Here is a 22,745-nt window from a genome sequence, read left to right as displayed (position 1 = left end):
GTTTATATTTACTTTTAATTTGGTTTGTATGTTATTCTTCACATTATTAAAGTGCAAGTAATCAGTAATGAATACTGAGAATTGAGCTACTGTTAGTCGTCTCCAGGTTTTCTGTGTTACTTTTGTTATTTTATAAAATTAACCTCTCAATTATGCCTACTATACTGTCCTATGTCAAGATCCAGTACTCCCAAGACTAGATAATGAAAAGTTTGTGGCCTGTTATAAAAAAGTAAAAAAAGAAAACTATGATGACTACATGCAATGGAGAATAAACTGCCCTTTTATGAAAAGTTAGTCATAGATCAAATATGTTTAATAATTAGTCAGATAATATTATGGTGTGTACTACGTTTTGTCAAATTATATAAAAAAAGGGTGCGTGTACATATGTACGCGCGTAAGAAGTTATACTTTATTTTTATTAAATTTATTTCGTTTTTTTATATTTAATTTTTAATCAATTTGAAAAAAAATCGATTAAACAACATCCTCAAACACGCATATTGGACATCCCTTTTCTTGACGTCGTATAAATTCGGTAATTCTCGGTACGGTTCGGAAAGTTCACCTGCGGCTATATTCAGTCTCGCCAAGTTACGTCGGTCGTATTGTAATGAGCGATTTAGTGGGCAACTTCATTCTGTTAATTTTGTGTCACGGTACGCGCGCATCGTAAAATTTCACTCTCATCAATTTTTCATAACGCGCCTAAAGACGTATAACTTCAATAAGAATTAATTTAAGCACTAAAATTTAGCTAAGGACCCTTTATCTTTTTTGGTTTGTTTTATGTGTATTTTGTTTTCCATCATGTCTGTACCCAATACTCGAGGTGTATTTTACAATAAATAACACATTTTTATTGTATAAATAATTAAATTCGTCTATTATTATAGGCTTAAGTAAATGTTAATTAATTTATACCAAGAGGACAAATCCAGTAACTATTTTGTAACAGGTAGGTCATGAGCTTGTTCATTAAAAAAAAATAATTAAAAGGTATTGATTTTTTTAATACGAAACCTATTTAATTAGACAATTATTTTATTACATTAGTTCATTAAAATATGATGCCTGCGCTCAGGTGATGAGCGTACAGTCCAGGTCCTCATCTCGTCCGTCGGGTTGAGGTCGACGCAATACTCTCGCTACTACATCAGACAGAGCTTCACGGGCGCCTTCCTCCAGGAACGACACGCATCGCTGTAACCATGCACATTTGTAGTTTACATTCTGGATATACCTAACACCGTACTTTCGAAACTATCAGAAGTGATCAGCATCATGTGGCTGAAGTAGATGCAGAGCCTCCGTTTATAAATTATATAATAATATAGAAACTGGCGAAATACAGGTTTTCTCTATGAGTACACGGGTAAGCCAACTTTCATGTGGTCGATAAGTATACTGTTTGCAAAATAGCTTTTACCTCTTTAGATTAGAAACATTAAATTAGAAAAATGAAAAAACGTGGATACCCAACTTTATGTCCCTAGTACCGAGAATTATCGTCACACCTAAATAATTCTATGAATTCCTGTTATAGTAATTGTCGAACATTATTATCTAATCGATTAGATTAATTGATTAGCCCATCACATTTACTTTACATTATATACATCTTATGATAATCGGATATAATCTTTATAAAACGTTATCACTCAGGTTTTTAAGCTTTGTAACTGGAGAGAGTGATAGCAAATTTCTTTTTTTTAACAGTTCACTTATGATTGTCTTTTGTTTCATTCACAGATATACATTTTATGAATCCCGTCCTGCTACTGGCATCTAGATTATAATTATAGGTTAAATAAAATTACGAAAATCCTGTTTTGTTTTAATTTACACATTTACTCATGTGTAATATTAATTTCCTTCCTCCCAAGATGTTAGCATAAGCAAAATTACCTACTTAAGGTAAGATGTAGAACTCATGTGCTTCTTGATACAGTTAACATGTAGCAAGCGGAGCACGTGCAGCTCTAGCCAATGAAACTGATGGATAATTTGTACCTGGAAATAGTCTGGTTCAGAATGAAGCCGCAGCAGGGTTCGGAGCGAGGACTCCGCGTTGGCGCGCACGTACGAGTTCTTCTCCTTGGTGCCGTTGACGAGGGCGGGCAGCACGGCACGCAGGAGCTCCGGGTTGTCGGCCTCGCGACCCAGGGCGCCGCTGGCCCGCGCCATCATCTGCTTCACCTCGTTGCTTTGATGGTTCATGCTCTGTGAAGAAAGTTACATTGTGCTGTTGTTAACAGTGGAGGACCTTATAAACAATGCCACGTTGGTTTCAAATTTATATTCTATCTAGTTTAGTGATGGTAATAGAAGCTGGATACAAAACGATTAAAATCAATCATACGAATTCTGTACTTACTCTGACAAATTGCGAAAGTATGTTCTGTGGGAGCGGCCTGTCGTTCTGGAGGAGATACTTCATGAGGAAGCCGATGCCGCGGATACCGTTACAGACGATCGGGATCTTGTCGCTGGCCAGGTACGCCAACAGGGTTTTGTCTATCTTTTCTTCGTAATGATCGCGGTATATAGAGGCCGGGGTCTCCTTGAGTGCCACGAAGAGAGCACAGGAGCGGCCGTGTTGGAGCAGCCAGTCGTCGGATTGTGCCAAGACGTGGTGTTGCAGGGCAGCGTCGTGGTGTGCGGACGGCAACCAGTGCAGCAGGGCGCCCAGACAGCCCCCCACCGCTCCCCGGGGCGGGTCCTCCGGGTGCGCCAGGAGCGCGGGGCTCGTCAGCGTCGACAGAATACTGAGCGCCAGTTGCTCCGATAGCTTGTCTCCGCCGCCGGAGATGATGCTGCGCAACGCTTGCAGCATGGTCTCCCTTATGGCGGGGTCGTCTGTATTCTTAATGCCGTTGTGCATCTCCACAAAGAGCGGATCCGCTCTGGTGTGGATGATGACCAGTTGTGACAGAGCCAGGCCCGCCTTGATCCGCACGGGCCGGTTGGGATCGTTGAGGGCCTTCAGGAACGTCGTCTGCAGTTGCGGTAAGAACTGCTTCAGCATTACCCCGACCTACAAAGTAATTATTCTATTAGATCACTCGGTGCATTGATAAACATGAACTTATAATGAATTCCATTTCTCAGTCTTAAAATCTTTAACTTAGTGAAGTTCTTGAGAAAATACCTTTTAATTGAGGGTTTGTATACAATGGTATCAATGGAATTTGGAATATTTTTCTTTTTAAATTGAAGGTAGGTTAAAAAGTTATTCCGCCTAATTGTCGATATATTACCTTCGAGAGTAAAGAGGCTAAGGTCTCCAAAACGGCAGCTTTGACGCTAGAGTTGAACCTGTCTCCGAGGATACGGATGAGAGGTCCGGTGATGTGTACGACGGAGGGCTGTATGGCGGCCGGAGACGTCAGCTTGATGACCTCGCCCAGCATCAGCGCCGCATTTTCCTTGTCTTCAGGTAAGCCGTTTAGGATAGACTCCCGGAACAGAGGCAGGATCGGCGCTATACCCTGCAAGGACAGTTGCGACTAGTTACTTGGCGAGGGAGGGCAGGTCATTTTTCACACATCGCTTGGTCTAATGTTCTCACTACGAATAAAGATATATTTACAAAATTGAATAGAACATGTGAACAGTAATCACAGGATCTGAACTTTGTTAAGATTTATAATCTTTTTATCAATGGGGTGTACACACATAACAATTAGAACCTGTTTCCAGAGTTATTGTACTTAGGTCGTAGAACAATTTGTTTTTTTTAGTATATTTGCTTTTGAGTCTTAGGGATAGTGACTCATAGTACCGTCAACGAAGTGTAGATGGCGCGCAATTGGCGATAGCAGCGCCACAGTCTCCCAGAGATGTCCCACATTACCTTGGGCAGACAGAATCCGGGCAAGAGATCCCCCTTGAGGTCGGCGGCCGCATAGCGCACGGCCTGGCGCACGTCGGACACGTGCTGGATCTGCCGCTCGGCGTCCAGCGTCTTGGTGAGCGCGGAGAGCGCCTCCCACGCCATGAGCAGCACGTCTCGGTCGTCGTCGGCCAGCAGCAGCACCAGGCCCCGCAGCAGCTGCGGCACGTGCGGCTCTAGGTCGCCGCGGGTGTGCGCGACGAAGGCGCACAGCAGCACGGCGGCGGCGCGGCGCCGGGAGCCCTCGCTGGAGCGGACCGTGTCCAGCAGCGTGTCGATAATGCTGCAACAGTATCGAGCGCTCTAACATACGGCCGGCCGGGCGCGCCGCACTCCACAGGATGGACGACTCCCGTGACGAAGGAATAATGTCGTGTCATAAAGATTAAATCCAAGAATTCAGAAAATTTGGGATGATGGACTGATCGTAGGGCGTAATGTACGGGCAAGCACCATCGTCGCGTCCCTTTCTATCGTGAAGCATTTGGAGTCATGCAGTACCTCGGCCTCCTGTCTGGAGGCTTCGCAGCTGTGTATCGGCTAAGTTATTAACGGACGTCAGTCCACATTCGACCAAGTACCACCATTCATTGTGCATCACAAGTGTACTTAAAATTATACTGAAAGTAATTTAAAACTAAAAGTAGGGCTGGTCGCTCGCTACCATCGCAGTCCCGGCGGGTCGGTGACGGGCAGCAGCGCGTCGCGGCAGTGGTCCAGCTCGGCGGCCTCGTGCGGCGTGGCGCGCGCGGCCTCCAGCGCGTGCAGCAGCGCGGGCAGCACGCGCGGCACGTGGCGCGCCAGGGCCCCGCCGGCCGCCGCCGCCAGCGCCGACAGCGCGCGCGTGTCCACGCCGCCGCCGCCGCCGCCCGTCAGCACCGGGATCAGGTAGGGCAGCACCGCGCGCGACTTTATCGACATTATCTAAACAACGACACAAACTAACAATTTATTTCTTTCTCATGAAAAGTTTACAGTTGAAACATCTAGAATTTTTCTTGTTTAAAATAGAATAATTTAAAAAAAAAATGCAATCTTCAAAAGGTACGGTTCGGTTATTTGTTACACGTATGTCCATACGCTCCCCAGCAACTTCGCAACAACGCGCGCGCGTCACGCGGGCCAGTGCACCACCAACTACTCACTTATAATAATTTTACAATAATTAACAATGCATTCAATTATTTCGTCACACGATCTTTATATTTAAATTTTGTAATGACTATGTAGTGTTTGTATAAATGTTTATTAGGACTCAAAAATCAGTTATATTATAAAAACAGCGTTATATTATTTTCTGTACGCAATCTTCAAGATACAAACTGAACAGAAACTCGTAAACTAGCCTGTTTGAGTCCGTCGAGCGTGGCGTCCGCGACGGCGGGGTCGGGGTCCTTCAGGCCCTCGAGCATGTAGGGCAGGATGTCGTCCAGCGCCTTGTTGCCGATGGTGGCGTGCAGACTGTCGAACGTGCGCGCCGCAGCCAGCCGCACCTCCGGCAGCGGGTCGCACAGCGCGGTGCGGACCGTGGGCACCTGGGGGCGGCGGGGACCAATATTTACTTGCAGATATTTAAACTGTTTGTCGAAGAAGTTGTTGAAGTGAAAACTTCTTTAGAATCGTTGTGATTTCAAACCGGATGCAACGGAAAAAACGACAGGTAAGAGAAACAAATACAAAAATGTGTAGGATGAAGCCAGCAAAGAATGAGACAGAAATATACATACTATTTAATACAGCGCCATCTGTGAGATTTTTTAATACTAGCGTGTGTATGAAAGCTCTTGTAGTGAATTTTAATTTAGGATTATACGTGAAATTAAAATATCAATTCACAGAGAGCGCTACCTTACAATTATTTACTAATGACAAAATTTTACATATACTTAAGACGTTTAGAATAATTGTATTTTAATTTTGGAAGGTTTCACTTCTACCACGTGTGAATTGCACACATGTTTTTTTTGTTTGAATTCATTTAAAAATAAGAATAATTTAAATCCAATTCCCACAAGGATTATCGCGGACAGAACCTAACTTTATCCCGTGTACAATATAAACAAGCGACTGACCAATCCGTCGGCGAAGCTGAGCACGGCGTCCCGCGAGGTGGAGGCGAGGATCTCCCCGAGCCCGATGCAGACGCCCTGGCGCTGGTCGGCGCGCGGAGACCGCAGCCCGCGCTCCAGGATGGGCACTATCTCCGGCAGCACGCGCTCGCCCAGCTGCCGCACACACAACCACGGTACAGCAGGCGCCCCCGCCCAACCCTACTCCTAGTGTCACCTCTGGCATCAACACTGGGACTGTTGTGTTGTTATACAACCTTTATTAAATGCGAACTTTTTTGAACAAAATGCAAATTCGTCCGACACAGTACCCCCCGTGCGGGCGTGCGTGTGACGTGTGGTGCTGTCCCGGGGCTCTAGACGCACTCACAATGCCTCCAGATTAGAATATTGTGTAATTTTCCTGTCGCGACGTGTACGGGTTATCAACAAGGTTAGCGCGGAGCTGTTGGCGACCTCTCTCGGCGCCGAAGTTACCGTTCGTCTGAGAGCGACGCGAGCGCCTGCTTACTTACACACGCATTAAAACATAATTAGCATGAAGCATCCTCCTGACCTTCCTGACGAGATCTCCCAGGGTCCTGGCGGCAACCTGTCGCTTGTCGTAGCTGGTGGAGGCGAGGCATCCGAGCAGCAACCCGAAGAGGGTCGGCAGGATCTCGCGTAACGTCTTGGGAGTGTTGGTGACGACCACCTGCGGAGACAGCGCGTCGGTTAGTGCAGGTGCGCGGGGGTGGCGGGTGCTGCGGGGGCGGGGCTACCTTCCAGACGTGCAGCGCGGCCTGGCGCACCATGAGCGCGACGTCGCTGCGGCCCATGTAGAGGCCGGCCAGCACGCGGTTCCTGCGCTCGGGGCCCAGCGCGGTGATGATGGCCTTGTGCGACTGCTCCGTGCCGAAGTTGTCGTCCTCCGAGGCGGTCTCGGTGCTCATCTTGCCGGTGACCCCGGAGATGCGGTACAGCAGGTCGCCCAGCAGCTGCACGGAGCTGTAGCGGATCCTCCAGTTGTCGTCGAACAGGCCCTTCTCGAGCTCTGGCAGCAGCAGCGCGATGGCGGACTCCGCGTACAGGTTGACGATGCGCTGGCCGGCCCGCAGCGCCGTCTCGCGCACGTACTCGTTCTCGTCCGCCAGCGCCTTGAGGATGGGGTTGATGATCTGGCCGATGTAGGGGGTGAACTCGTCGGTGAAGGCGCCGGGCATGTAGATGAACATCATGATGTAGCCGTCCTTGACGTGCGGCGCGATGTCCGTGCGCTCCGCCGTGGCGATGATGTCTGTGGGACAGCGCACGCTCAGAGCACACTCAACGGAATCAAAACTATCATTTCACTTTGTAATGTAGTTTGTTACTAGCCATTCTTTACTTAATACGCAATTAAATTGAATAAAAAAAAACAACCAGGCGCGGCGTCAACGCCCTGACACGTCATAGGGAGAAAGAGAGCAGTATTTGCTGATGATTGTATATTTATTAAATAAAAAATACCCACTAATTATATATTTAACCTTCGTGTTAAACATCAAGTTTTCAAAAATACAGTCTACATGACGTATTTAAAAAAAAATTGTTTGCATTCTGTGCAATAGCCCATATTGAGGGATTGAAGGTCAGCGGCAGTGCCAGAGACAGCCCAGCCGCTACCTACCTCTCGCACTCTTTAAAAGCCTTTAAAGACAGACATGTCCTGACCCACAAGTAGGGATAACTTTATTCCTGTTGCAAGCCGGAGTATCACCTGGCATAATCTTGTGCAATTTTTGCACTCCAAGTCCAGCGACGACTTCGGAGAGTCCCTGGGCAGCACCGGAGCGGTCCACGGAGCTGGTCTCCGAGGTGAGCGTGTGCATCAGCCACGGGAGCAACTCTTCGAAGCTGCTCTCTCCCATACCCTTTACCATAGCGCCGAGGGCTCGCGCCGAGACGCTGCGGACCTAAACCACGACACACTTGAAATTAAAGATTTTGAACTATTTTCAAAAATTACTTTGAATTATTCGGACTTGTTTATTGTGACTTAAGGTGCTCAAAGTTCTGTAAAAGGATGTGGACAGAAGGTAGCCTTGGTCTCTACCGGAACGGAACTCATAGCTGGGATCTTTGGTCACTATAAAGCTATAATTTTGGTTGGCTGAAAACTTGGAATGCGAAACGGTCGATACATATAAATGAACTTGTCTAGCGGACAGCGCGCCAGGTCACGAGTGACTGACCTCCGGCACGGGATCCAGTAGAGAGCTTTTCAGTCCCGGGATGATGTTCGGGAGATAGGGTGTGAGGTCCTTCTGGTCGGTCAGCGAGTACATGTTGCCTATGATCTGCGCCGCCATCTTGCGGGTCTCGGTGCTCCGGTCCAGGAAGGCTCGCTGCACCACCGGCATGATGAGGGCCAGCGACGGGGCGTCGATGAAGTGGACGAACTTGGTGTCCAGCAGCGTCTGCAGACACGCCGACGTCTTGTTGGACGGGTCCTGCAGGGCTTGCAGCAGCACCGGCACGATGGCTGACGAACGACACCAAATTAAATATATTTTTAGTAAACTCTAAGCTCACACCGCATGACGGGCGGCATCCACGGGCTTCAACGACCACTTCACACCAGGCGCATTTGACTAATATGCCCAATACAAAATAAATGATTTAAAAGTCCAGCATGCCGTAGTACCTTGGATCTCGGGGTTCCTGATGACGGAGCCGATGACCTTGAGCGCGGCGGCGGCGGACAGCTGCACGCGCAGATGCGAGTCGCTCAGCACCTCGATGAGGCGCGGCACGATGGACGGCAGGCACGACGACAGCTGCTTGGGCGCGCAGTACGCCATGGCGCCCAGCAGCTCGATGGACCCTGGACGGAGAGCAGCGGTAACAAAGGGAACATTTGGAGCCTGAGTATCTTTGTAGAAAACCAAATCCTAAATTTGTGTTTACAGCGTATTGTGAGTCTCCTGGCTGTGTCCTGCGATATTGTTGGTTTCCCCCCGCTCACCAGATCCAACAATAAGAAAGTCAGCGAATACGTACAGACTAAACACGCGAATGTTCTTGATCAGAAGTGATCATGATTTACATATGGACTGTGTGTTGTGTTTATTTGTGTTGCAGTCCTAGGGTACCGCGCTGCTACGTAGGGCCCTCGAACGTTCTCTCCACTTCTCCTCGTCTATCAGGCCCACATACTGATAATTTATTAATTATACGGAATCTAATATATTATAATTAAAATTATTAGCAGACTTCAATTAGAAAAGGAAGAGGTTTTCAATAAAGCGCGTATGTTTCGTTGCAATGCGGCTTCATAAATGAATAAATAATGAAAATGAAACAAGTATGAGTAGAGGTAGTGTTGTTGAGTGCGGTGGGCGGGCTCGTACCCGCTTTAGTCCTCCAGTTGTCGTCGTTGACGGCGTTGAGCAGGGCGGGCAGCACCAGCTTGACGCCGTGCGCGCTGAGGCGGCTCATGATGAGGCGCGCGGTGTCGTCGGCGGCGGTGCGCACGTACTGCGAGCCGTCGCCCAGACACAGCAGCAGGTGCGGCAGCACGTGCACGATGTACGGCTCGAACAGGCGGCCCAGCACGCGGCACAGCAGCTCGAACCCGAACAGCGCGCCTGCTCGCCGAGACACTCCACGTTTACTTCCAACATTTTGTTCACCAGTATACCCTTATCTATATTACTTAAGGGGGGGGGTTGTGAGTGAGAAATAATTATGTTAATTTTAAATATCCCACGTGTCTTCACCAGTAAAAAATGGGTTTCATGAATGTTGGGTCGGAATTGACTCGTTTTAGAATGTCCTCAGCGACCCTTATGCGATTGAGTTTTTGGAGCGGAAGCATGTTTTATAGCCAAGTGATTATTTAAAATGGCACAGATCGACTGGTGAGACCCATTTCCTTCATTACAGTAACATTGTCAGTGACTCCGAACACGAAATTGTCCATTAACGATGCAAAATTGAAGACAAACAATTTGTTCGATGTTATCGACCATTATGAAATTCGCAATACACACTAGACGTGATATAAAATTAAAATTTCGCGGCGAAATGAAAAACAGTTGTGGCAATCTAACTACAAAAAAAACAAAAAATTGAATTTGATACGATAAACAAAAAATATGTTCTCGATACTTCTTTGACTGAATGTTAACAAGTAGCCCTGGGAACTGAACACAAATACCGAGACCGTACCTTCGCGATACTTGTAGTTCTTCTTTTCCTGTATGGCTTCTGTGAGTTTCCCCATGATGTCCAGCTGCTTCAGGGACAGGATGCCGAGCCCCTTGACGACGCCGGCTATGCCGTACGCGGCGCCCTGCGACAGGACGACAACGTGCACTCTGTATTTATCTGATTGTATTGTAATAATTAACTAATAAAATTAATAGGATATACCGACCCTTCGATCTCCGAATTTCTCGGCGGTGAGTAGTTGTTTCATCAGCTTGTTGACGATGCCCGGGATCTCGCTCTCCAGCGCCGGTGACGTCACCAGGTGCGGCAGACAGTTGCCCACCGCCTCCTGGACCTGCTCTCGGGGCACAAGGGCGACGTCTTTAAGCGGAGCCGTGACACATTGGTTGTACGCTCGGCCGGCAGCCACTGCTCGCCGCGACAGACAAGGATGTGATGTGAGGGTGGGGCACCTGCTGAGCCGGCGTGGACAGGGCGGCGACGAGGCGCAGCGCGATGGGGCGCAGGCGCACGTCGTCGGGCTCCAGGTGGCGCGCCAGGGACCCCACCAGCAGCACCACGGCCTCCCGCACCGCGTCGTAGCTGCCAGACTTGGGCGCGGAGTCCAGGAACCTCTCGAACACCGGCAGCTGGCTGCTGATCGTATCCTGAATAGTTAGGAGTTTGTTTAGTTATTATTGAATTTATGATCTTGGTCAAATCTCTTGGTGCTCGTGCCACGTAATATTTAGAGTGTTGGCTCGTCGTGTGAGGGCCATGAGACCATGAATACTTGGTCGCGTTATAGTGGTGTTTGGAGAAAAAGAAACAATTGCTAGGTTTCGCCAAAGCTGTGTGTTGCAAGCATTTGGGCGTTTAGAAGACGGAGTTATTGACAACTTTAGTGCGCAACAAATAAGTTGACTTTCTGGTGATAAAATACTGTGTCGGAACAGCTAATACACAATCGCGCCAGCCCGGGGGCGACGGAGGGCGGGCTCGCTGCGCTTACCTTCCCGTGCAGCTCGACGATGGCCATGGCGGCGGCGAGCATCTCGGCGCGCACGTCGTCGCGGCGGTCGGCCAGGCCCCACTCCACGAAGAAGCGCATGACGGCCGGCACCGCGCCCACCTGCAGCCGCGGGGCCAGCGCGCCCAGCCCCAGCGCCACGCCGCGCCGCCCCTCCCACATGTCCAGCGCCGGCTCCACCTCGTGACCGAACTGGTCTTGCTTGGCCGGGATCAGCTGCGCGCCCCCGCGTCACGCAACGTTACAACTTCATTATTCATATTGACAGAAGGGACAAATTACTACTACATGTTCTTAACATTTGTGGTATCCCTGCAAATGCTAATAAACGTAGTAATAGAAGTGTCGAAAGTGATATTACAATGAACAGAGGCCGAGTGGCATTCCACCGGGCGGTCCGGGCCACGAGCGCTAGCGGCTGACCGAGCTGAAGGCTACTTCAATAGAGTCCAGTAAGGGCCGCGTGCGCCGCCGCCCGCGCGCCCTGCCTCGACAATCGTTGTAACCAATTTGCAAAAACTTACGGGCAGCTTTTCAGCGTACAGGTCCTGTAGACGCTGCAGCAGGACGTCGCACGGAGCGTCTCCGCGGAGGACGAGGTGCGCCAGGGCGAGGGCTGCTGCTCGCTGGAGCGGGAGACAGGCGGTCTGCAGCTCGTCCAGCACCAGGTCCGCCATCAGCGCGCCGCGGGACACGGGCTCGCAGCCGGGCACGCGCTCCCACAGCTCCACGGCTAGCTTCCTGTCATATTTCATTATCAGGCTAAAGAGTTCGCGAGAGAGGTGCTGCGACTTGACCTCGGGACGTTACTGACTTGTTGTCTTCAACTACGTCGAAGGTGGCGATCAGGATCCGCTTGACGACGGAGTAGGCGTAGTCTTCGTCTTGCAGCAGGGGCGGCAGCCGCTCCGCCAGGCTCAGCAGCGCCTGCAGCACCGTGTCGCGGACCACCTGCCGACCGACCACACTCTTAGACGTTCGTGAACGTCGGGGGTTTCACGAGGCTGCTCAATATGACAAATTACGTTCAAAAAGTGAACGTATTGTCTTTTGTCTTTACATGGCTCAACCAGCCCTCTGGTGTTAAGCAATTAACACTGGCCGTGGATATCATCACCGTGAATGCCTTTTGAGACATGATATCATTCCCAATTAATTAGTATACTAAGCGTCAGTAGCAGCACGGTGGCGTGCACGGACCTCGCTCTCGCTGCGCAGGCCGGCCAGCAGCGCGGCGGCGTCGTCCCGCGCGAGGGGCCCCCGCGCCGCGCACCGGGCCGCCTCCAGCAGCGCCACGATGCAGGCCGCCTGCGCGCACAGCCGCGTGCTCTCTGTAACCAGACGTGTGCTGAGCTCGTGTCGCTCCGGACGGTACAAGTCGTCACTCGAGCTGCGACAGGCTAACCGATGAGTTCTATGAGCAGTCGGAATATCTCGTCCATGGGGAACAGCGCCGGGTGCAGCAGCTCGGCGTCGTCCGGGTGGGGCCGCGCCGACACGTGGTGCGTGATCACCGCCAGCCCGTTCAACATTGTCATTTCGTCCTTTTCACTCAGTTCTTTAGTTAAACCTGTACAAAAATGTATTGTTTACAACGAACATAAAACGACGCTCGAATAGGACTTGTTAATATAAATTAATAACCTCGCCTATTATATTAAAAAAATATAGTATATATTTGTCTATATCTTGAAGTCTAACTGCAGTTTTCACAAGCAGGGCAAGTCTTGGGTGTAGTGCAAATTCTTACAATATTGGCTGTATGGAATACATTGCCTTTGCTTGTCTGGTGAAACAATAATAAATGGGACAATGGGCCCAAGTAGTCTGAAATACTAGCTTGTCACGAATTCGTCCAATTAGCCGAAACATTTTCTTCTCCGTAAAAAGGACGTGTGTTCCACCCTGGCTCGGCCTTGCACACTTCAAGCAACAAGGGTACCGCTATGCGACTATACTGTCTTTGGACGTGCCCGACATTAGTTCCTACACAAACATTTGTGCAGCATTTTTTCACATTGAATTTTCATACCTAACTTGAGTACAGGAAAGACGTAGCAGAATCCGGGAGCGGTAAAATGGTTTAACTTTTTGGTGTCACTGGCATCCACCTTCACGGCCACGCTGGCGGCGTGCAGCAGGTTGATGACTCGCGAGGTGGCTTCAACCAGGTCCTCGTCTTCCCAGCTCGGGTCTAGGTCGCATTGAGGTTTATAGAGCCTGAGAAATAAACGATCTCATTTTGCTAACTGTTTTCAATCGAGTTCGCGTTACAAACGCGGGTCGGGGCGTCGGCGCGCACGCACCTGAGCGTGGTGCGGGTGACGTGGTCGCGCAGCGGGGCGGGCAGGCGCGCGGGCAGCAGCGCGGCGCCCAGGCGGCGGTGCGCGGGCAGCAGGCGCGGCGCCGCCAGCGGACTGCGCAGCGCCGCCAGCACGCGGGACACCACGCGCCGCGCACTGCTGCGCAGGGCGGAGGGGCAGCCTCGCTGGACCGCCTCCAGCAGACCCACGGCGCAAACTAAACGTTCGTTCAACTGTAACAAATTAATATTCATTAGTACTTTTAATCAAAGCGTGGACTGTAGATATATATTTATTTATCCTTATTTATGACAAATATGAAGACTTAATATAAAAGAAATATAAAATTGATGCATCGCTCTTGGCGGCTAGATTTTAAAGAGAGTTGGTGTCATGGCGGACGTCGCATGCTGACACTTTGACGTTTAGAAATTGAACAAGTTTTGTATTCTCACCACACTGAGCCTCTTCCTGACCGCACTTTCCTTGGCCAGTTGCGCTTTTATGGCTTCTTTTTGTTTAGCAGATAACGGCGTCTGAAATAAAAATTAAATAATACTTATAACTATTTGTAATAGGAATTGGTTCTGACCGCTCCGAACAATGAATTCACATTACTTTACTGGCGGTAGTCTGTCTGCGAACTCCGGAACTTTGGGACATGAGGCGCGAAGTTATATGAGTTGTTTTATTTTGTTAATTTAGTGCATTTCAGGTTCATTCCAGGTTTAAATGTGTAATAATGGTGGTTTGTTAACTGTTTATCATCTGCAAAAGTGCATAAATATGGAAAAAATTGCTGCTGGACATAGCTTCTCGGGTTCTTCCAAAAAGTCAACTGAAAAAGTTTCAGTAAGTAGCCATGACTTTACTCTTTTTCATCCCATCTCATCTCGTTTTATTTAATCTCAGCGCAATTGATTAAAACCGCAAATTAACCAACTTGATATCAGTTTTCATATTATAACCGAATATGAGAAGGAAATATAAAACTTGGCTTAAAAGTCTCGTTACTGAGCCATAAAATAAAATATTAGTTGCTATTAATAAAAATAGGTTATAAATAAATTCCCATTACCTCCTTAATTTTCCCCTCTTTACGTTTCTTCTCGTCCAGCTCTCGGCGCAGCTGCAACTCTTCGAGCTGCTCCTTGTAGCTGTACGCTTTGCTCTCTCGTTTCAAATTCATCTCTTTGTTGTCTTCATTACTGCATTCAATAAATACAATTTCTGTCAGTCTATCTAAGTCTATCTATAAGTCATGAATTGGCCGTTTTAAATTTAAAATCAAGCAATAACAATTACATATTACTCATCACTCTAAACAAGTATTTTATGATCTTTAGCGATAAATTTGTTGCGCTTCTAGCGCCCCGTCTGTGCCGCGGAGGTAGACCGTGTGTAGGGAGAGGTTGCGTACCCGGGCACGCTGGACTTGTCATAGATGTCGTCGTCTGGCGTGAGGTAGACGAAGTACTCGTCCCTGGTGACGCGCTGCAGCTGCGGGTCCTGGAGCCACACCAGCGCCGCCTGCACGGCGCTCGACGACATGCCGTCGGGGCCCACCGACACCAGCGTTTCCACTACGCTCGACACAGTCTGGGGGAGGCGTGTTCATCTTTACATCGTTATCTTATATAAAAGGACTAATATAAAGCGAAAAAATAATTAATTTTAAATAATTTAATCGTCAAGCACATGCATAAATAATTTTACAGAGCTTCGTACAATTAATGTAAACATTTTCAATTTGGAGTTTGGAATAAAAAGATAATTTTTTAGTGAAGTGTCTTGTGAAATTACATAGCGGGACAATCGATACCAATAGCGGTAGCGGTGACGTCACTGTGCATGGACCCTCAGTGGCTCCACCGCGCAGTCATCAACAGTCAAAGTGGACAGCGGCATCGAATTTGTGTTTTTTTTAAACTAAGCTGATCTGGTCCACTTAGCAAACGGAAATATAATTCGAGTACAAAATATTTAAAACCGCTCACCTCACTAGGCGTAAAGCCGTTGATGTATGTATTCTTCAAGTTATTGGCATAAAGAGTGACCAGCTCTTTCGGCTGCAGACCGAGTGATGAGACCATCTTCACCCAGGCTCGTGGAGCTCCAGCCTTTACCAACGGGTGGTGGCTGCACGGCAACGCCGACAGCGCGATGCTCTCCAGCTCTTCTTTGGGATAGTCTGAGATAAAGGATGTTGAGATTACTTTGTGTTCATTAAATGAAACTCACAATCTTGGGCGCTCTACTCTTTGAAACAGAATGCATAAATGCTTTGCGGCTGAAAGAGACGGTCCTGCTCACCTTTATAAGAGCAAAGAGCATGCGCGCAGTCTAGTATCATCTTCCCGGTGACCTCAGCTCCTTTCTCGTCCGAGGGGGACTTTTCTTTAATATGGAAGATTTTTCCTTCATCCAGAACTTCGTTCAGCTTCAGCACTAAGTGCTTGGCCGTTGCCGCTTTATCTCGCTTTGCGAGTAAAGCTCTGACTTCTTGCAGTGCTACTTCTCGAACTGGCTTCACGGTAGACAGTAGGACCATAATGAAGGCTCTGTAGATCGGGGAGTTTGGTTCGCTGGCAACACTCGGGTAGTGGTCCAACACCGTTCTGCACAGTAACGCCACCTGTATGAGGACTATAAAGGGGTAAATGATATAGTGGAGGTCAGTAAATAGGATTGAAAATGAAGAAATAATAATATAATTTTAACAAAATTAATTTGTGTATTTTTAATGAAGAATTGAAAAAGAAAAAAATTCTGAAATACTTTTTAAGCCATACAAATATTTATTAAAAACAGGTTCTGATGTATTTCTATAGTAGATGTTTAGATGTGAACCCTAACCCTATTATTAGTGAATTTACGTTTTTCAATTAATGAGGAAAAATGTAACAAAAATTTGTTTAAACATAATAGTAGTAATAGTAAGTATTCAACCTTTTTGGATAAGAATTTGTTTCTTTTTTAAATACACATTTTAACCACCCAAAAATAAAAACAGCTACACAAGACTGCGTAAAAAAAACGTTTTATTTTTTTGATGTGTAGAATTTTTAAAGCGAAGAATAGTTAAAATTACCGTGTTCGGATGCGGCGGCGAGCACCCTGTCGTGCAGCAGCACGTGCTTGTCCGGGTGCAGCAGGGCGGCCCAGCACGAGGACTTGCCGGGCAGCTGCCGGGACTCGTCCAGCAGCACCAGGCCCAGCATCGCGCAGATACCCTCGCTTACTGTGGCGTTCTGGAGGCATTACCATGTTTCATCATTTATTCATTTATTAGATATAAAATAAGTAACTAATATAAACTAAAATTACTTAAGTTTGATTTATTTATTGCCTTGATGGCTGGACGAGCTCACAGCCCACAGGTGTTGTGGTTACTGGAGCCCATTGACATCTACAACGTAAACGCGCCACCCACCTTGAGATATAAGTTCTAAGGTCAAGTATAGTTACAACGGCTACCCCACCCTTCAAACCGAAACGTATTACTGCTTCACGGCAGAACTAGGCAGGGTGGTGATATGTACCCGCGCGAACTCACTAGAGGTCCTACCACCAGTAAGTATGCAAATTATTATTTTGCGGGTTTGATTTTTATTACACGATGGTATTCCTTTACCGTGGAAGCGAATTGTGAATATATGTTGAATACGTATTTAATTTAAAAAATTTGTACCCGCTTGGGATTCGAACACCAGTGCATCGCTCAATAAGAATGCACTGGATGTCCCCCTTAGACGACGACTTCAACGATTTTAGGTGAGTTAATTTCTTATTACGTTGTTGTGGTTGATCGTCATGTAAATGAAAGTTTTAGGTAACGTAGGTTGAAGTATTTTAAGACGGTATTGAAACTGCTTTTCAAATTTTTAGTTATGTCCTGTGAGTAAATGGTTTTTCGTGTGATATTGAAGTGAGTCCAGTGGTCTACCTGCAGCGGCTGCAGCGCGGCCCTCTCGACGGGCTGCAGCAGCAGCGCGTGCAGCGGCGCGGCGGCGGCGGGCGGCCCGCAGCGGCGCAGCGCGCGGCCCAGCAGGCTGGTGTACGCCGTGCGGACGGTCTGCGTGCTGCTCTTCGCCGATATGTTCTTCTGTGAGTCGGACGAACTTACGTGAGGTATCGGCTTGTGATGTGACCGGCCCTATTTAGCTTACTCCCCAATTTTTACATTAAGAACTGATTGTAAAGTGTCCGATTTAGAGATTAAAGCTTCCATTTTTATGACTGATGGCTGATGAGACTTCGAATTAGGCACCGAAATTGATGTTGCTGCCATTTTTCGGAACAAACATCACAGTATTCAAGCTGTATTCAATATTTGTTTAGCTTTTAATGTATACTGATAAATACCTAGAACTTGCTCTAGTTGCTATTGCTGGAATACAATATTGTTGATTCTGTACCGTGAATATCTCAAGAATGACATCGGGCAGCGGTCCATCCAGGCCTGTGGTCCAGTGCTGCAGTACGTCCAGGGCCACGCACAAGGTTCGCTCGTGGGACTCGGAGTCCAGTATGCGCGCGGTGTGGGCGGCCGTCTCCGCGAACAGCGCCCGTCTGTCCTCCGGGGCGACGGCCAGCTGGCTCAGGGCGCGTACTCCCTGGAATACATTAAATACATCTTTTATTTCATGTTTAACTAATAAGTAGAGGTCGGAGTAGGTATATTGATTTAAGGTCGTTGACGTCAAACGTAGAGGATAATATGGATATGCCTCCAAAATACCGGAACTTCATATTTATTGTGATATTTGTTTCGGAATTTTGAAATTTTGAAAAACGTATTATAATGTTAATCTACGCTACCAGTGCTAGCTAATAGTGAAATAAATCAGTATTTTATTTTATACAAAGACACCTTGGAATAGTTACACCGTATTTTGTCCCTTTCTGTTGAATCAGAAATGACGCTTGTCAGTATGAGACAAAACTTAGACAGGGCTTTTTGTTACTCTATCTCATAAATATAGAAATTGTATCCGATGAGGATTAAAAATATTTTTTTTCAATTTAAAAAAATAATTATTATAGAAATTATAGAATTATATATATTAGTTTCTGTTGAATTTATCTTTCAATTTACAAACATTATTGAAATAGAAAGAAATTATTCTTTAGTATTTGTGAGTTGTACACATAACTGAATCTATTTTTAAAGTTTAATCTTACGTTTTTTTATGATCATTAAATTATTTTCGTGACCAAGAAAACTGTTATGTATTCGAAACATCTTGAAAGTACTACTCATTAACATTTTAGCAACATTAACATTAGTCCTATGAGATTTTTTCTTGTTTTCTTTCTCATTCCTTTCTAGCAATGTAGATTCAGTTTAAAGTATAATCTAACAGATTATTTGTAATAAAGCACATTGCATGCTTACATTGAGAACTGCAATCTTATCTTCGCTGGAAGTGAGTTTCCCGCTGGCGCCGTTGTACTCCGCGAATGCGTGCGCGAGCAGCGCGGCGGCGGCGGGCGCGGTGCGGGTGCGCGCCGCCAGCCGGTGCAGCGCACTCAGCGCCTCCGCGCGGACCCACTCGTCTTTAGAATGGAGATTCACTGAAATATTCGGTAACTTAGTGCCCTGCCGTTCAAAAGATTCAGATTAAATAAATTAGAGGGACTATTAGTGCGTAGTTATTACTGACAAATGTGGAATTTGTCATCTTTTACTGTGGAAACTGAGATTCATACTTTTAAACAAAACTTGTTTATACCTATCAAACTCTTTCCGATATCAACAGCCACGCCATCCAGGTAGATATTGAGATTGGCAACCACTTCTCCGACAGCTTGAACGATCGTTTCCGGACTCCGGAGCATGGCTTTGTGCAGAGCCGGCAGTAATGTGTCTTGGATATCAGACTCGCTGAGCAGGTGCAGGAGGTCAGAGCAGCCCTTGATGTAGTTCGCATTTGGCCTGGACTTCACGCTGATCAGACTTTTAGTAAAATTTTCTAACATTTTGGCCTGAAATATTTATTGGATGTTATAGTATGTGCTGAGCATAAACTTTTCAACATTTTTGGATGCACAGACTCCTGAACCATCTTATATTTTGAGTTATAAGGTATTTTTAGACAAGAACCTAAAGATTACAGAAGTATTATGTGTTTCTAGATTTTGATGGTTATGGTAGTAGCAAAAACTTCTACTTTAAAATAAAATATAGAATGAAAAAAAAAGGGAAAAAGAAAAAAAAATCCTGTTTTCATCTTCTGTTATTCTAACTCTCTCAGAGTGTTCCAGAACTTTTCATTGCAGTCAAAAGAGACTACTAGATCTCTTCTGAGCTAGCGGGTTCGCACCATAAACGTTTACTGACTGCAGTAGTCACTTACAAAGCATACTCCAACACCAACACTAATTCATGCATAAATAACATCTATAAAATAAATATTAAATACTGCAATAACCAACCTTATGTAATGTTATAATAGATTCATCTCCTATATCCTTATAATGAGCACAGAGAGCAGAGAATGTCACTGAGATGTGCGGTCCGCTGTCACCAGGCTGTGCTAGTAATGTTTCCACCCATTTCAGTACTTTCTCTTTTCCTATTTTACTCCATACCGCATGTAGCTGGTGAAAACAATATTTACAAAGTATTATACAGAGTGGGTGTATGTGGGCTTTTGCTATTGAACTTTTTCTGTTCTCTAAAATATATGTGTATGTCTGAGTGTCACTAAGATAGGTAGGTAGGTAAAAAAATACCATTCTGCCTATTTATAGTGTGAAGAGGTTCAACTGTTTTGGTTTGAATGGTAGCATAATAATTGAACATAAAATATAGATAATTGAGAATTTGACCTCATCTTGTTTTCAGTGGTATTTACACTATGATGTGTTTGAGCTTCCAAAACAATTTAATACCAGGTGGCCATGGACTCATTCCATCTATACTTATCTACACAATAATAAAAACATACCACAGAATAAGCTTTTTTATTCTTCTTCTTATCGCCATATGCACAAACAGTGGCTAGTAAATTAGCCTGCGCAAGTATCAATGAGTTCAGGTCCACTTCATGCTCTAAGGATTTCGGTGAAGACTCAACCAGTACACTAGACCATCGAAGTGCAAACAGACCTGACTGGCTGTTGCTTTTTCTGAAAGTAAATATTTACAGTCTATAGTGTTTGTTGCCTATAGTATTGCTGTATAGCTTAAAAAATAGAACCATAATAAACAAAGTTTCAGTATTTGTAATTAGGATATCACAAAAGGGCTCAGATGTCAGAAAGTAACTTAGACTATAAAACCATGCCCCAAGGTAGATAACAACATTTATGTTTTTTATATCTATGGGCACTGGTATGCACTTACCAGGGGCACCATGAACTCATCTACCCATCTAAGCAATATAAAAAAAACCGTTGCTGAGTTGTAAATAGCAACCACCAAGCAACTGCTCTCTATGATTTTGTGACCTTAGTAGTTTTTATAACTGTTGTTGGGACAGATAGGGCATATTAAATGACAAAATCCCTATCCTCTGCTATAAAATGTTTCTGAACATTCACAAGGTCTGATCTGACAAAGTGGAGCATTACAATACTTATAGAGGTTATTTCACTAATATTCATTAATTTTTTGTCTTAAGTTAGTCAAAAGCAATCCCTCTGTGTTATGTATGGATAACCACTTAACATTAAGTTAATTATGAACTTATTTCTACTTAATATTGTTTGAAAAGTAGGTTCACAGTACACATGTTAATGGAGCTGTGAAGGCTTCCCACCTTCTGTGATAAAGTCAGTAAAAGACATTGAAATACACAAATGTTCTTAAGTTTACAATGAATACCTGTATTCTGAATCAGTGAATTCTGAGTTCTGAAGTTCACCAATTCTTTATGTTACTGAAGCTCATTTTGGAACTAGTGGAGGTAACATTGAGCACTTTTCAGTTATCTCTACTTAAGACTATCAAATGCAAAACTTACGAGGTTGAGTTGTTTTTCAGCTGTTCTGATATCTCTAGTAATACGGGTGATAAATTCTTAAATGCCCATTCTGTGTGCTCAGTAGCAAGGAAAGCCACAAGACTCTTGATGTAAGATTGGGACGTTGTATCTCTATATCTGTGCAATGTCAGAGCTAGCACTCGGCAAACAAACTTTACTGCTGGTTCTGTTATACCTGTTAAAGAATTAATGTCAATCTTATTTTATTGCCTTTGAGAGCAGACCAGCATACTCTCCATCTGAAGGTGAAAGGTTAACGGCTTTCAAGACATCAACAATGCCAATAAGCTGTAGTAATCATTCTATTTCTTCTTCATAAGCTAATGGTTAAGACAAATTATTACATTCTTATTTGTATACTTGAGTAGTAAAGCTTTTAAAGCGAAAACTTATATATTTCTGATATTCAAACCCAAATAAAATTTGACTGCATGATTTTTTGTTTATCTATTGAGTTTCAATAAAATTTTCGAAACAAGAGGCATGGGGTGATCCGTCCCTATTGCATTCGTTGCAGTAGAATGCATTGGAACGGGAGCACAGCTCACCCGGCGCTCAAAACCGATCAATACAGCTGTCTGATAACAACCTATAACAACCTGTAGCAGAACGCAAAGAGTACGAGATAAGTAAGTACAGACCTAGATAAAGGTTTTAAAAGTAATTAACTAACCTGGCGACGATAAAATTTCACGTATTTCATTAACTACTTCAAGTCTCCCTTTTAAACTTGCTGTCTGGATTTTAAATGGAATATCTTTTAATTTCTTTAATACCTATAGACAGAAATGCATCATATTAGAAAATATTTCAGAAACATTAGTATGAGTTATAAATATTAGAAATTACCTCTGTATCAGCCATTATCAATATACAATCAGCTGAAATTTAACTAAAAACCACACACACGTCTTGCACACTTGTCTTCGTAAATTACAGATCACCCATGATGTACAATGTACATTATAAGTGTACATCATTTATAATCTATGCTAATTTTCTTAAAAGGATTTTATGACCTGGTAACTAAGATTTTTAGGTCATGTCTTATTTTAATTTATATTATTCTTTTTATGAAAAATGATAATATGGAGTGAAATGAAATGAAGATGATTAATTTGAGACATTAATCAAGTGCGATGAAATTAAATTAAATGAGATCATATAGGATGAAATATAATTTCAGTAAAATGCTGGTCATTTGCTGAGATTTTTTCAATGGACTTTTGGTACGATCCCCAGAAGTTACGTCCAGCGGCCTTGTTTCATTTTCCCACATTT

General features: G+C 45.3%; 1 protein-coding gene across 1 annotated transcript; it reads right to left on the bottom strand.

The window, feature by feature from the left end:
- Positions 1 to 997: 997 nt before the first annotated feature.
- On the bottom strand, positions 998 to 22,446 carry LOC101735951 (stalled ribosome sensor GCN1). Its single transcript, XM_038013250.2, has 39 exons — positions 22,314 to 22,446; positions 22,138 to 22,240; positions 21,444 to 21,639; positions 20,427 to 20,607; positions 19,912 to 20,076; positions 19,209 to 19,461; positions 18,872 to 19,050; positions 17,892 to 18,089; positions 17,420 to 17,578; positions 16,565 to 16,724; positions 15,787 to 16,119; positions 15,471 to 15,664; positions 14,894 to 15,072; positions 14,552 to 14,681; positions 13,929 to 14,009; positions 13,477 to 13,706; positions 13,203 to 13,390; positions 12,576 to 12,740; positions 12,371 to 12,501; positions 11,985 to 12,121; positions 11,695 to 11,911; positions 11,153 to 11,386; positions 10,614 to 10,808; positions 10,367 to 10,495; positions 10,159 to 10,282; positions 9,339 to 9,575; positions 8,633 to 8,812; positions 8,181 to 8,470; positions 7,706 to 7,901; positions 6,729 to 7,243; positions 6,524 to 6,661; positions 5,971 to 6,123; positions 5,245 to 5,433; positions 4,563 to 4,822; positions 3,860 to 4,181; positions 3,264 to 3,494; positions 2,381 to 3,040; positions 2,017 to 2,226; positions 998 to 1,206 (listed from the first exon to the last, which is right to left on the bottom strand). The coding sequence occupies exons 1-39, from the start codon at positions 22,326 to 22,328 to the stop codon at positions 1,084 to 1,086; spliced, it is 7,980 nt and encodes a 2,659-aa protein (XP_037869178.1). The 5' UTR covers positions 22,329 to 22,446; the 3' UTR covers positions 998 to 1,083.
- Positions 22,447 to 22,745: the final 299 nt, after the last annotated feature.

This window comes from Bombyx mori, chromosome 10 (assembly GCF_030269925.1).
Source record: "Bombyx mori chromosome 10, ASM3026992v2".
Taxonomy (NCBI): domain Eukaryota; kingdom Metazoa; phylum Arthropoda; class Insecta; order Lepidoptera; family Bombycidae; genus Bombyx; species Bombyx mori.
This window is presented reverse-complemented; position numbering and strand designations above follow the sequence as displayed.

Coding starts and splice junctions, on each gene's coding strand:
- LOC101735951 (XM_038013250.2), bottom strand. Junction 8,471..8,632: donor CAGGAACCCCGAGATCCAAG/GTACTACGGCAT, acceptor GTCGTTCGTCAG/CCATCGTGCCGGTGCTGCTG. Junction 3,495..3,859: donor CCGGATTCTGTCTGCCCAAG/GTAATGTGGGAC, acceptor CTGTCCTTGCAG/GGTATAGCGCCGATCCTGCC.